Raw genomic sequence first — 16,466 nt, 5'->3', positions numbered from 1 at the left:
CATCGTCAGAGTCCATTGTTACAAGAAATAAGTAAAAAAAATAAATGTATAATCGAGGTCACAATAAAGATAGGAGTTTGCCCTGCACGGGCGGCGTCATGCAGACGTGCACCGTGCAGCAAGCTGCGGCCGATGTACGCGGCGGCGCGGGGCACCGTCGGCGGCCTCTAACAAAGAACCTTCCGGGAACTGCCACAATACAGGTTTGCGGCGACGTGCGATACCTTCGCAGATACCGCCAACCACTGACCAGGTACGCCCGCATCCACTGTTCACCATTATTACACTCATTCATCAACCCAATATAAACTAATGCCAACAAATTATGTATGACATAAGACAGTATACACAATATAGCATTAGAGATCTACGTATCTACACGCTTATAGTGCGCGTGTGATGAACTGTCTGTATCGTTTCTCAAAAGTCATTATCTAGTATTGGTTCGTACTTCGCACTTGTCTTGTGATAGCAATCGCTGTGTAATAAAAAATCGCCAACGCCGACTCCGCACGGCGCTGTACCAGGAATTTCGAAGACGTGTGACACGAATATAGATAACAAGGTGCGATGACATCTATCGAGTTATTGAACACTTTATGGTGAAATAAATGAGGCAATAATGTCATAATGATTGAAAGAAACTATGCTGGCCGGAGTCGTGAAGCGGTTTAACATAAAAGTAAAAGTGGGGTAATAAAACAAAAATCCCAGTCGCAGGGACACCGGCCAACATGGCAGCAGGCAGCAACCCGTTCCGGTGTGCGTCGCTGGATTTATTACACAGTGAGATGTCCACTCTCACTTCTCTACGTTCAACTGATTGACAGATAACCACCACGTATGACATAAAGATATCCGACTCGTGTCTCCTACAACAACGACCGTTACAATATGTTTATTTTCATCTACAACAATAATAATTTATTGAATGAGGTTATAATTCTGTGAAAGATTGGATTATTGATTTTTCACGGGACATTACCGATTGTATAGATTACAGATAGTGATAACACAACATAAAAATTATTAAATATGGAACATATTAATGCTCTTCAAAATAATAACACTTTTAATTTGAAACCCGCGTTTTTGTTTGACAGTAGCATTTTTGTAAACAGTAAACGTAAATAACAAGATAATAAAAGTGCAAAAAGTAATAGTTATTTATATTGCTGACATTTATTTAGCGAATTTTACGTTAACGTCTTATCTAGTTTGTATGGCGAACTCAAGGTCCATGGTCAACCTTATAAGCGGCTTATAGCTCTGAAGTACATGGGTGTAAAAAAGAAAATGCGAGCTACTTATATTCCTTTTGCAGCCTCACGGATCTTTCATTCAGAATCGCGCGGCGGTGAACACACATATTTTCATTAGAAACATGTGTGTACTTTAACGTTTATTATTTTGTGATAAAATTGTATTGACAACGCAAACCACAGGCAATGAAAAATATTATAGGGCTCCGTCTGTAATATACTAATTACACGCATATTAATAAATGGTAGAGAAAATATATAGGGCTGATTTTTCCTTTATTTGCTAAATAGGTTTATACAATTATGGTATATATATTTTTTAGGCATCATGAAAACTACTTGCAAATAGTAACATTGAAAATTGCTATCATATTTTGCATGTTTTTCCCTTAAAAATAGTGACTAATAACTAATAACATGCCTATTAGACTGTTATTATTATCTAAGATAATTATGACTAGAATACGTGGTGCAATAATAACCCAACCCACCTTCTATAACATTGTCTAAGAATTAGCTAAAACATTAGATTATATGCGTGACGTTTAAGCTTAAATATTGAAGTTCAATTGCTTCGCGGAAATAAAAAACCTAAACTAGTAATTATTAGAATTGTATTTCCATTGGAAAATTGCATGTATAAATGAATACCGATAACGATAGTTTAGCATAAAAGTAAGGTAAAACATGCATATCATTCCGAGATTCATATTAATTTAATCCAGTGTCTCATAAAATAGGTTTACAATAACTGGCAAATATAACAGCAATGCTGGAATATTCTAAAATTGTATTGAAAACATTCAAAGTGTTCATCATACATATTTTAATTCCATTAAAATTAACGACCTCGATTTTTGCAATTGTATTTAACAAGATTCTCAACACTGGATAATTGTTAATCGATAGTAAGTTTCTATGAAAAGCACTTGCACCTTTTAAAACAATTACTTATGGTTTTATATTGTTACATGGCGCCCGTATACGTCAAGAGTCAGGCGAGTTCGACATCCGCGGGGTCATTATATCGTGGACCCGTCTCTATAGACATTTTTTGAAAACTAGACAACGAACAGTATTTTCTTTACATTTTTTTGAGATATTTAATAAGTAATATTTAAGCAGAGACGTTCAAAGGCTGATATTATTTTTATAAGCAAACAAAAAATTGAATACAGAATGATCAATAAGTTATAACGATTTGATCAATCAAATAATTTTTTATCTACCACTGAGACAATAATGTATTCGATTTCTCGGTATTGTCACAGCGGGCACACGATATGTAAGCGTATAGACAAATCATTATAGCGAAATAACGATGACGGTGGCTCAATACAGAAACCTGCAGACGGATGTGAATGTGTTACGCCATACCGACTGATGTTTCTCGGAATAAACAAGTACGAGCCTAGAAAAGCCTATTCAATACATATTTATTTTATACTACCATTTCTCGCGACTACGGCTCAGACTCGTCACTTGCAATTTACACTCGTACATGTATTACCATTTAGAAAATAAAAATAGATTTAACGAGCGACGTTTATAAATGAGAATAGTATTAAAAACGATACCTAACAACGAAAATATTTTATACTAATTGTGCCCATAGCATCGACTGCGTGGAGTTAGATCTATCTCATCATCTTCAAATATACCTGCTCATAACATAATATACGCGCGACGCGTGTGGCCATCTGACTCCAACTTAACCTATATGTTACACAGACTACTGCTTAATATTTTTCAATAAGTAATTATATTTTTAATCCTATTGGTTGTCTTCGCGTGTTACGCCAGCAAACATTTAAGCAAACAGACAGAAGTATTATTATTGACTATTTGTAGCATCACCGAAACTTTTTTTTCAATAAATAGGTAGACTAAAATCGTAGATTTTCCGTGTCTGTACATGGAAAATCTACGTTTTACTGTTAACTCTGTATTATATTTTTTTGTGCTATCTGTATCGTTATTTATCTCGGCTCAATTATTTGTTGGTGCTGAGGGGTCCGCATTTCGCAAACGGATGCATACCTCGAAAACTGACATTAGTTATCTTTTGTCAACAACGTTGTATTAATTATTAAAATTAAACTATTTTTCGGATGTTATCGCGGTTTTAATTATTTTAGTTTTCTCCCAACGTTTCGAAGACTGCAGTATTCATGGTCCCAGGGGGGACTGAGGTGTTGTTCACCCACAAAGTTAAAGTTACAATATCTACCTACATTTTACAAATATACAACTTTTAAATTTTTTTTTGCTGTTGGTGGTCCGATCTGCACAAAATGAGCTCACAGTGTCTTGAAGTCTGGCAGCCGGTCATTTGGGTTCCGATTTAATTAAATTTAGAACTGGATCCCAGGCTTGTGCAAGCTTCCAACCCTCTTCCCTATTGAAATTAGGATGTTTTTTAATTTCAATAGCCTCGCAGATTATCCTACGCAGGAATCGGTGTTCTTTGGCAAGGATTTGTGGCTTGTCTAGCCGCAGATAATAATTGGAGCCTCCTTCAGAGTGTTCAGCGACTGCAGACTTCGTAGAGCGTCGGTGTTTCAACGTTTGTACTATCGATGTACTGCAAATTTAGTTTTATTTATCAAATTCCCATATAAGCAATTTTTTTTTTATTTTAGTTTTTAAACCTTAGATTTGCGTCATATTTACATATTTACTTTATTTTATTTTTTTGTATTTCACATGCTTTGCTCGGAGTTCGGAAATCCTACATTTGTAATAATATTATTATTGTTGGTAAATGTACTAACATCTATTATGGGACCGTATAATATAATAAGTTGTATATATTTATTAAAGAGCTTCTCCACATGATCCTAGTTTTATAGAGGGGTTAATACTTGATGCTTCCATTACATTATCAGATATTTTTGTGAATTTTTCTTAATATTGGGATTTAAGGAATTACATTTAATGATTAAAAGTCGTTTAAAACAATTTAAAGTACCCTTCACCTTACACACACTAACATACACAACGGATCCGTTAAGCTCAATGAAATGCCATACTTTGTTACTTACATAAAGACATTGCATAAAATGGAAATACACTTTAAGTCAATTGCCTCGCGGAAAAATAACAACTGGACATAAGCAAAAAATGACGAAGTTCGGCGAAATGGTTCGGCAGTCAGCAGTGAAGCATTCGGCACGGTGATTAAAAGCATCGTCGGCGGGGTCATTGGCTTCTGTGATGACCTTGGACAAGTTGTTAAACCTTATCTGAAGCCACTTTCACTCAGAAAAAATCAATCATTTTTGAGTGCCGACCAAATGCTTTCTTAGAATTTTTTTCCTGATGCGTGATGATGTTATGGTTTGCAATTTAACAAGTTGAAACAAGTGGATAATGACATAATCCATTGGCCCGACGGCCTAGAGTTACATATCACAACCACTCTGAGTCACGCAAATGAATTTAGCCCATTTAAACATTATAAACTTATATCCACTATGATAAATTGTTCTTACCTAATAAAACAATTAAGAATAATTTGCATAACCATAATATATTTCGAAGTACTGCCAAGAATACGTGTTTTATTTTTGTTAATGAGTGTTTTGAATAATTTTCTAAGAATTGTTTTTTACGCGTTAGAGTTGTTGTGACACGGAGCGTCGCCGGTCGGCCGTCGGGCAGCAGTGTTGACAGTGAGGAGCTGTGAGGGTGCGGACGTGCGACTGCTGAGCGCGCCATCCGTTGAGTGGACTGGCGGAGTAACAAGTGCCATCACCATTTCTCAGAACTACACACGTTTTCGCACCAGGTGCACAGTTGGCACGTATTTGATAAATAAAATGTTTGAAATGTATCAATGAAAAATACATTCAGATTTCAGACATACGAGCATATAATATGTTGCAGATATCTAGTGACAGAATCAACTTGTAGATGACATTCGATTTTAGGAACCCATAATTGAAATAAAGGGAGCGTAATGTTGTTTACATAATATTTTAATAAGCCTATGTAATTAAACTATGCTGTTTCTATACCACGAAAACTCAAAGATTCACAACATTCCATGTTACGATGATTATCGGTTAATCGGTCTTGATTATATACGCAAATGTAACAACGATTCGTTACACCAAACAATAAAATATTTCATTTATTATTCGAAACAAACCATAAACACGGTTATTGACATTAACGGATGTGTTAAATGATGAAAACCATTAACATCGGTGAATTGTTTAATAAAAACCGCTCTAGCAAAAAATATATTATGCATAATTCTACATGTTAGCATTAATTGTAATTAGATAAACGAAACAGTTTTATAGCTTCGTTAATGAACACGGACTACATTAATTTATTTAGTGAAGTAGTTTTCGTTCTCAATATTACTTATACAGAGATAATATTTTTTATCGATATAGGACGTTTCTAGATAATATTATGTTTTCCCAAAATGAGGTTTTGTTACATTATTCAGATCAGCCTCGCATGCATTAAGTCTATACCTAGAATAAAAGTTTCCTATATCACTCAAACATAATGTAACTCCCTGTTAGTAAAAGAATTTTCAGAATCTGTAAGTAGTTCCAGAGATTAGCGCGTATCGACTAACAAACAAAAACCTTTACGGGTAATCGTATGTTTAGATTAGTACAGATTATAAATATGATATTTCTAGCACACGATTTAACTATAATATTATAAGTAACATAATATTTTGCAAATCATTGAAACGCAGAAAATGTTTCTTTCGTAAAAATGTTATTACGACTCTACATGATTACAAAGAAGTACCGTTATTATTTAAAATTGCTTATTACTCTTTAAGGAGGCATATTAATGTATTGACTGGTAAATATATGGACAAATTGGCCCCAATTTCGCTTCATTTCGCAAATAAATCCGTATTGAACTGTCTATGTCTATGTACATTTACAAATGATACACCATTAATGGACAATTGAAGGTATCAGCTGTACCTACCTAGTTAGATTTATCTAATAACACGAAATTAACCACGTCTTACAATAATCTCTTACTTATTGAGAGATAACCAAGATATTTTGAACGTCTACATATAAAAATTTAAGTTTTTCAGTTATTATCTTAGTGGCGCCGGCGCGGCACAGCAAAATATTATGTTATATTTCATTTTCCGAGGAAAAATTGATTATCGATACCATTCAATACAAGAAGTGTAGCCGACTTAGCGTTAGGCCGCGTGGTAACGCTAGAGACATCCCATCCACCACCGCGTTGGACTGCGGTTTTTACATAGTTGAGAATAGCAATATATCCAACAGGCCATATTAATAATAGTGTGTCTATTGGTATTGGTTGTGGGCTCCTTTTCCTGCACTTAGCCCGTAATGTAGTCGGGCCATTGTGCGTGACGTGCACGCCATCTACAGAACACGCCAGTCTAATTCCGACCAGAAGCGCAAGAACTTCCAAATGTCTCCGCAGGCTTCTCGGAGTCATCCCGAGTAGTGTGTCTAAATGTAATGTCTATTTAAAGATTTGTAAATCATTTACAGACCAATAATAGCTTTTTACCCGTGTTACTTTTTCCATTTCTCTATAATGCTCTACATCAATACCTGTCATGTTCGTAAAAAATATTACTTTAACATTTAATACCTCTTCCAATAGCCCAAGTACATTATCCGAATCCTAATCTTCAGTTTGTATAGAGACATCATATAGTACTTTCAAAGACACGTGAAAGTGATTGAACACCTTATTCAATACATCAAAGCGTGACGTGGATGCCTCCCGCGAAGGTGCCGCCATGTTGGATGTGCCGAGGGCCGAGAATGGTATGCTCGAAGACAATTTGCGACTGAGGATTACGCCATTTTGATTTCTTTTAGTTATAGTAACATATCAAAATTAATCACCAAGGCACATTTGCAGTTCAATAATGAGACTTTTAACATTGTCATATTTCAATGGACTGGACTGGTAAAGAACAGAGAATGGTTGAAGATTTAAAATATATTTTGGGCAAGTAGCTTTAATTAATGTTCGCAAAACAGTAGCCACATTTCACCTATTAATAATTATAATATTTTAATAATCTGAATAGAATTATAATTTAGACAGAAAGTACTTTATAAATTCTATTGTATTTTCAGCAAAGAATTATTTTGCTTTACTCTAATTTGTTCCATAATTTTAACCGGGTAGCATAACTAATGCCTGTTGTTACGTTATATTTACGGAATTATAACCACTGGTTAAAACCACTTTTCCCTATTTGTAGACTGTATCTTCGGAAGTCGACAATATATTACAATTTATAACATTTGTAATAACCAATTGTATTATATTTGTAATAATAAAATTTGTATAACTTAACTTTGTGTTAAATATTCCTATTCAAGAGAAACCGTAGGTTACAGCTAGTTGTGATACACAATAATTTCCAATAAAATTTTCGGCGAACGGACGCAGGTGTGGAGCAACCCGACTTTGATAAGCGAAAAATTCTGTGAAATGTTTACGCGCGCGAAATTTACATATAGACCAGACCAGCTTGTGCTTTCAGCTTGGGTCTTTCAAATCATTTGGTTGATAGACAATGTTTTATTTTCGATAGCTTTTTATGTGTCACAACGTTGTGCAATGCGTTTATACTTCACACGTAGTGGAATTTGACTGCCGCCTAGCACAATACGCGCGTGGAGCTCTAGTGTTAGCAAAAAAACGCGGTTCTTGTGTTAACTACTAAACATCCAAACAACAAACTTTCTCATTTATAATATTTGTGTGAAGATTATTAATTCGAAATAATTTGTTACCATTTTTTATTCGCTACGTCAGTGTTTTTATACATAATATATGCATGACATGTTTTTTTTAATGAAAACCACACTTGCGACTACGAAGAACTTTATTTACAACACTGTAGAATTATGTTGAACAACTGTAGAGAAGATATTTGTAATTCTTATGGTTTTCAATATAAAGGTTTGTAGGTTTCTAGGGGCTAATATCTGGAAGTACTGAACCGGTTTTGAAAGATTTTTCACTAACAGAAACATTACTTCTAAGGGCTATAAGCTACTTTTTATCTTGGAAAACCTTTTCTCGCTGGCGGAGCCACGAGCATTAGCTATAGTGATAATACTGACCTACAGCTGTTTAACGTAAACAAAATTTATATCACACTTCGCGTAATCGTGATGCCTGCAAAACTTATCCTTGTGCAAAAATTATGTAATTTGCATGACTAAGTGCATTCTGTTATACACATAGCCATTCTAGATGTTAAACCAAACTTCGACGGCTCCAATATGTCGATGCCTTAGGTCTGGGGTTAATCGGCTTCAATGAATCACAAACAAAATATCAATAAGAAAATACTACAGACTTGACTCACCATTCGATGCTCCTATATCCTTTAACACAGCAATGGATGCTCTTGAACTTCTCCTCGAAGCCGTACTCGAAGGGCACTGGCTCCTTGGTGAACTGCATCCACGTGGAGTTGGTCGGGAACGTGTGCACGGAGCAGTACCCGGCGGACAGGGCTGACGGCGCGCTGGCCGCCAAGCCCAATACTAACAACCACCACCTCATGATGTTAGTGCATCCTGAAAAGATTTTCATCAGTAAATTAAGAATATTCTATACGCGAGCAAAACTCGCGGTTTCACCCGCGTGAAAGAGTTTTTCCGTTATCAAAGTCCCGCTACATATTTTCCCGGGATAAAAAGTAGCCTCTGTCCTTCCCAGCGTCTCGAATCTATGTTTATATAAAATTTCATTGCAATCCGTTCAGTTATTTTGAGCTTGTCGTGAACAGATAGACCGCCAGATGCGGCGGGGGTCTTTGTTTTTTATAATATGTATGTAAAGAAGGATTTACTTAGTCTATATTTTTATTATTGTATGTTATTATAATACTGAGAGGAACCTCCGTACCTTACATGACTATTTATAACAATAAAGGTAATGGTATAAAGAAAATATAACATAGAGATAGTATTTAAAAAGCTTCGTATTCATTTTAAATGATAAAATAACTCTTCTCATAACCCGTAATGCTAAAGCAAAATAACATAAACATTACGTTGCTAAATATGAATAAAGATATGAGAGATTACGCAGATTTCCGCACTGTTGTCCGATTAGTTTGCATGGAATACGATTTGTGTACATCGCGGTGCCACACGCGGTAACTGAATTAAGCACTTACATAAGTGAATTCTGTGGCGAAATTCCTTTTAAAAACGTTTAGTATAAACTTGAAGTTACGTAGCAAGTTATAATAAACATAATAATGAAAATGGTTTAACACGTGCAACTTAAGGATTAGTTATGATGATGTATGAAAATGATAAAAACGGTTAAAGAACGCACAATGGCATATCAAAAATATACTGTCAATGGAATTTATCAATACGCAAATTTTTACCAAGATAGTTTATTTCTACCTAGATTTTTATAAAACATAACATAATATTTTTAACTTTAGAACTTCCCATTCTTGACAGGAGGTTAATGGTTACAATCACTTCCACATATTTGAATTGAGAATCTTTAATTTGTATTTGATAACTTTGCGAGACCTCGTTATTCAATTTTTTATAGTATACTAAAAAATATTTTTCATATAAACTGCTCATAATACAGATGTTTCGCAAAATTAGCAGTTAAATTGATTTCGGAAAGCTATAAAACTTCGCTACAACAATCAGCGTGTCGCGCCACTTCAAAAAGTATTAATTTTAAAACGTCCGGTCGTAATTCTGTAAATTAAACATACCGAATGTGGCATTTTATGTCACGTCGTTTACTGTTATTCCGTTTTGAGGCTTCGTTGAAGCCTGGTTCTATATAGGAAATTATGCAAAAACCGACCATAAAATGCATTAAATAATCAGGGTTTAGGCACATTCCGCGGATTTACTTCGCATCGCCATTGAGCGGTATTCGCAAGGCGAGCGATCATAAAAACACTTTACTGTTAGACTGTTCGTAAACGATCCGAGCATGAAACTTTCACCGTGCGCTGTACCACTGGACATCCATATTCTGCATTTGTGCATCGTGCGCATACATATTTGTTATGTACTTCACATCACGGGCAATTAAGCTATGGTTGTTAATATGCAACTTTATTAGACATGCAAACGTGGATGATTCTAGTCCATTCTGCGTCAATGACTGTATGGATTATTGGTATAATTACAAAACAATTAATCGCCGTGTTTCATTTATACATTTTCTTTTGCGCTGGTTGATTTAGAGCTATATATGATATCAGAAAATAATGTAATTTTTAACGAGTGTCGGAAATATCATAATTTATGTTCACTCAGTTATTCCTGAAGAAAAAGGAACGTTTCCCGAAGAAACTAACAAAACCGATAAAACATGTACATTGTGCACTGGATAAACTAGTTATTAAATTAAATTAATTACTAGTAAAAGCGGCGATAGCCTAGTTGGGTGTGGAACGGACTTCCGAGACGAATGTCCGCAGGTTCAAATCCCAAGGGCACACACCTCTGACTTTTCTAAAATCATGTGTATATTCTTTGTGAATTTATCGTTCGCTTAAACGGTGAAGGAAAACATCGTGAGGAAACCTGCACATCAGAGAAGTTCTCTATAGGAATTTTGAAGGTGTGTGAAGTCTACCAATTCGCACTTAGACTAAGGCCTAATCCCTCTCAGTATTAGAGGTGGCCCGTGCTCAGCAGTGGGCAAGTATATAATACAGGGCTGATATTATTATTATTTACTAGTTACAAAAATAAATATTCATAAGCCGCAGGAACAACGGCTCGCTAGGCTTTTGCAAGTGTACCACCTGACCCAAGAGATCTTATCAATATTAAAGTACTTTCTCTAAATTAGTTCAAGCTGTATGCTAAACTTATAAGAATATAATCAATCAGTTAATAGTAAATACTTTTTATTAAAACAAATAAAACGATAAATTGTATTTAGGTAGATCAATGGATTTACGTTGTGGCCCAAGGCACAACGTAAATCCATCGTTATTATATACAAAGATATAAAGACTAATAGCCATTTTAAATGAACTTCTTCAATCCAGGAGCATATCAATGAAAATTTCTATTAACCCTATCTCAATGCACATAGCAACTGCCAAGATAGCGAAATATAATTAAAGAAATGAATATCGTTTTATACAATAACCTTCATACATAAAAAAGTAGTAAGCGAACAATTCACAACAATGCAACCTCCTTCCACCGATGCATCAATAAAGCTGTGACAATTTTTTTCATGGTGGAAAATGTTTTTAAACACTGAGTTCTTTGTGAACTATTTCATACAGTCACACCGAATACAAAAACTAAAATATTATGAAATTGTGATGAGTCAATGCAATTCTATAATCTGCAGTAGCGATAACCATATTATCAACCTATTGTAATCGGCGCCTGTATGGGCATTAAAAGAATAACATCAAATTACGATTACTGACTAGCTGACACATGACTATGCGACGGTATGACGATAGTAATAAAATATGTTAACATGTCGCACAAGACAGGCTTAAAAAAACATACTCGTCGAAAATGTGGTGATCTAAAAAATCTAGCATTATCTGGGTTTGACAGGGCTGTTGAATAAACAGAGTTCTTCTTATTTGATGTTTAATACTCTCTTTGAAACAAATTTTACGCATGAACAATGCATGGATATATTTGTCCACGCAGCAAGATACCGTTAATCAGGTGAACCCTATTTGCACCAATCGAGCTAACTATATACATTATTACTATCATTTCACACTCGAACTAAATAATAGTCCTTAGTTAAATAGCCCTGGAAAAACCCAATAAAAATTTGCCTAACTTATGAATCATGCAACCCCACATAATACTTAAATAAGCCGTAGAGTGTATTAAAATCATAAATGTATCAAATGTGGATATCGATAATAATGATATACTTTATCTTAGTCTAGCCAATAATTACAAACGAGCCCCGGACACAATCCAACGGTCATGGTAATTTATTATCTCGCACAAAAAAGAAAAAAACATGCCGTGACCACTTCCCATACATTTCTTGTCGACGTATACACATATTTTACACATGTAACGGATATATCGATTTCACCTGAATAAGGCTAAGCGGATTTGTCAAAAATTAAAAGATTAATCAAATCTGTGTTTATCTTACGATGTAGCCATTGGTCTCGTGATAGACCTCAAATTACAACCGGTCATGGAAATGATATACTACTTAGCCTACTCCGCGGTTTGCATCTCCTCTTTGAAGCTATCCTAAGCAGGAGTCTAAAGTTTTTTTCCTGTTAAAGGTTTTACGTAATAAAACTAATTAAATATAATTATAAACTACGGCTTATTGCGGTACAGAACCCTCTATGCGCGAGTCCGACTCCTACTTGCGAGATTCCCATGTTTATATATGATTACATAACGTATCTCCGGTCAAGTGTAAACAGAATGTTTTTTTGTATGATAAATTATGTGCGACTGATTCGACGCCACGCCGTCAGGTCTGTCGAAGTGCGGCGAGGACCAAACAGTAGAGAACTTAAGGAAAACGAATTACATAATACTGTGCAAGATCTCCATTTAAACATACAGCAACATATAAATAGAAAATAAAAATAATAATAAGCAGCGGTAGCCTAGTTGGGAGTAGAATGGACTGCCGAGACGAAAATCCGCAGGTTCAAAACCCAAGGGTACACACCGCTGGTTATTTTAAAAAATCATGTGTTTATTCGTTGTGAATTATCGCTTGTTTTTGTGGTGAAAGAAAACATCGTGACGAAACCTGCATACTTGACAAATTCTCTATACGAATTTTGGGGTTGTGTGAAGTCTAATAGTCCACACTAGGCCAGCGTAGTGGACTAAGGCCTAATCTCTTTCAGTAGTAGCGGAGACCCGTGGCCAGTAGTGAGACAGTATATAATACAGGGCTTATATTATTATTATTAGAAGTAACAATAAACCCGAAAGTAGCTCATAACTTCTTGACTGAATGTAATGATAAATAATCGTGTATTGTCGAGTTAGGGAAACATAAAACTATGAATTCATGTAGGGATTAAATCCCTGAAAATTCTGTGACATCACTAATGGATGACCTCATATTCGACACATGCGCCATTTTCTGAGAATGGAATCGTTTGAGAAAATAAACATCGTTCATTTACTTACATTTACAAAATGTATTTAACCAGAACTAGAGTAGTATTTTTAATTTGCATTTCTTTAAACAATCCTTTATGAATTTTCAGGTATATGCCAAGAATGAAAAAATAATCTAGTATACCTATCTCTTCATAGTCTAAATGTGCTGCCTTCTTCATTTTCTTAACTCTACTACATTTTTTATGTTAAATTATACATATATTTAATTAACTTGTTCCCAACTTTAAACGGTTAGATGCAATGCCGAAACTTAACAAATATTGTTATAAGTAAAACAAGTATTCAAGCAATGTTTCAAATTTTTCAACCGTTGTTACCCGATATTCAACTTTAGACGTACGATTTCTTCGTAAACTTAAACTACCTACTCATATTTTGGTTTTATTCTCGTGTTACTTTTTGTATAACGTTATAGGGTATAATACTATCTAGTTTTTTCGAAGTTCTGATACTAGATATTATAACAAGTATGCGTAACCGCAGACATGACACGACAATCGACGTGACGATTGTAGAAAATCCAAGGACCACCACAACACAGCAGTTACACTGAGCCGCTGTAATTCTCAGTACTCGGGAGGCCTTGTGTGTCCTGTCCAACTCGCATTGCTTGTTTTGAAACATGTTATAATAATATTCCTGCTATTAGCGTTATAAATCGACGAATCAAAACATTTAATTTGAAATAGCGACTAGCAGTAGTATAAAATTTATGAGTACATCCCGTTTATCTACATTGGTGAAACAAACAATTGTCCATTGAATTTCAGTCTTTAACATGATAATTTACATGTGATTAATAGGTATTAAACAAAAAACTCGATTTTTGGCTACAGTGCAAGAGATTGCCAGCTAGCCATGAAGGTCTGCCCCGATTGCGCATATTAGTATGCCGTCCACAAACTATCTAGTCAGAAAAATACTAAATCGTGAAACTAGCGTAAATTTGCTAAATAAAATTACCTACAGGTAAGTAATTCTACGAATCGACGATTATGCCAGTAACTCGGCCCTAGTCTAGCTGTTCTAGGAAACCAATACTTAATGGCAATGCAGTCACCAGTTTTTGATACAATTTCTATGAAATGCCTATTTGATTAGCTGTGCCAAGTAAAATATTCATTGGTTACGCAATAAAACCAAGCTGAGGTCGCAACATTGCGATGTACATCGAAATTAATCATTATAATTATTGTTGATAGCACTTTCAGATAGCTATTATTCCCCGAGCTGAAAATGAATGCTAAATGCTAATGACTGGAATAAAATTATATTCTTTTTGTGCCGATGATATAGACAGATGTTTTGTATATAATAGGTTGATTTAAATCTGTAAAATAGACTTTACCGACAAGTTCATAATGTTTGAAATAACTCAGTTTTTGCGCTTCACGTTATTAAGCTTTGTGGCATTTCATCAAAAAAGAGTCTGAATGCATACATACATCATGGACATAATATTCTCACCAACATGTAATGGTGCAGAAGGAAAAGCTTCTGGCCAATCCACATTTGTTAACGTCAAAGGTATTTTGTTCATTGGTATGACGTAAAGGGCAATCGTAGTTCACCGGGTCATGAACAAAATAACCTTGTAAATATAAAATTCATAACGACTGTCAAACTTCACTACCCTTCACAGTGCGAGTTCACTAATGACGGATTTTATCGTTAGAAAAATATCATTCAAGGGCGGGGAGGACTCTCGGTTTAATTTACATTTATGTAATATTTATTTAATTCTGCATTATATTTATTATTTATTACAAGTAAGTATTCAATATCAAAAATGAATTAATACTTCAAACTGTTTTTGATAAAGAAGGCCTTGACAGACGTACACGTCACACGATAGACGTACAAGTGCCGTAAGTATAGTATTTCCATAATGAGTAATGACGTAAACGGTTAACTCGGGATTCCCTTAAAATAATGGTGAGACCTTTGATATCTTTCTAAAATAATTTTTACGAGTGTGTTACACGCTTACGTCTGTTAGTTGTTTTTTCATTTATTCCGGGAAATTCTCATGCAACCAGTATCAACACGGTGTACTTTAGTATTCAAATAATTACCGACCAGTTACGAGTACACGTCATAACATAATGTAATATGCCTTGTACCTACAAAATAAAAAACATTTATCTACTTCATTATTTTTTTTCCTGATAGCTTAATAAATAGCAAATAGAGTTAATATGTAAACAATTTCTATTAATATTCTAATTTATTACCTGTTCAATGAAGTTTCCCATCACGGGAAATCCATTATTCATTGTTCACGAAATACGTAAGTTATCATGCTGAGACTTCCAACTGCTAACACGCCAATGCAATGCAACGAGGAAACGTTGACAGTTACGCAGAAATCAAGTGAAATTAGGTGTTCCACTTTTGCAAGCGCTAATACTAAGAAAAAGTATGATCGATGAAAATAATGTTATTTTGTTGTGAATGCATTTAATACCTATAATTATAAACAACTAACTGACTTGAGGTTAAAAATTACTGGAATTGGTTTGAACAAAGGAAAAGTCTCATTGCGTAGGTACGTACCTAATGCAATTTCTTAGGATTCTAGTACTGTTATTAGATTAAATTAACCTTTGAATATGGCAACACTCGTTTACTACTCACAATATATCAGAAAACTACAGTCGCATTATGTATTGCGAGCATTATTTCGTTTATAACTTAAAAATGCCTTAAAACCGTGCATGCACATGTATAAAAAACCGGTACAACGTCATTATGTTCAATTTGTGAGACCAAAAACACTGCTACGGAGGTGAGGTAACTGGCATAGTGTATGGATTCAAGTCCGCGGTAGTCTCACACGCGGCCGTACTTGTAACATAAGGAATACAGCTCCGCGGAGTCCGGCTGTACACAGAGACGAAATAAGACGCAAATGAAAGCGGGGTTAAAAAACTTCCTACATATATAATATTCTAATCAAAAGAAGCCTAATTTGTTACCTACAACGGAGGTATGTAATCCTAATAGTAAATAGAATTTACTCGTGTATTTGCGATGTTCG

General features: G+C 34.9%; 1 protein-coding gene across 2 annotated transcripts in view; it reads right to left on the bottom strand.

Annotated features, from left to right (window-relative positions):
* The window catches only part of LOC115450431, a 50,445-nt gene that overhangs the window by 28,219 nt on the left and 5,760 nt on the right, over positions 1-16,466 (bottom strand). For both annotated transcript variants that reach the window (XM_037444915.1, XM_037444916.1), the window contains exon 2: positions 8,632-8,845. In XM_037444915.1, coding sequence (XP_037300812.1) covers positions 8,632-8,831 — 200 coding nt within the window. In that variant the 5' untranslated portion in view covers positions 8,832-8,845. The remainder of the gene's footprint in view (positions 1-8,631; positions 8,846-16,466) is intronic.

This window comes from Manduca sexta, chromosome 28 (genome assembly GCF_014839805.1).
Source record: "Manduca sexta isolate Smith_Timp_Sample1 chromosome 28, JHU_Msex_v1.0, whole genome shotgun sequence".
In the NCBI taxonomy this organism is placed as follows: domain Eukaryota; kingdom Metazoa; phylum Arthropoda; class Insecta; order Lepidoptera; family Sphingidae; genus Manduca; species Manduca sexta.
Note: the sequence above shows the minus strand (reverse complement) of the source record. Positions and strands in the feature narration are given on the sequence as shown.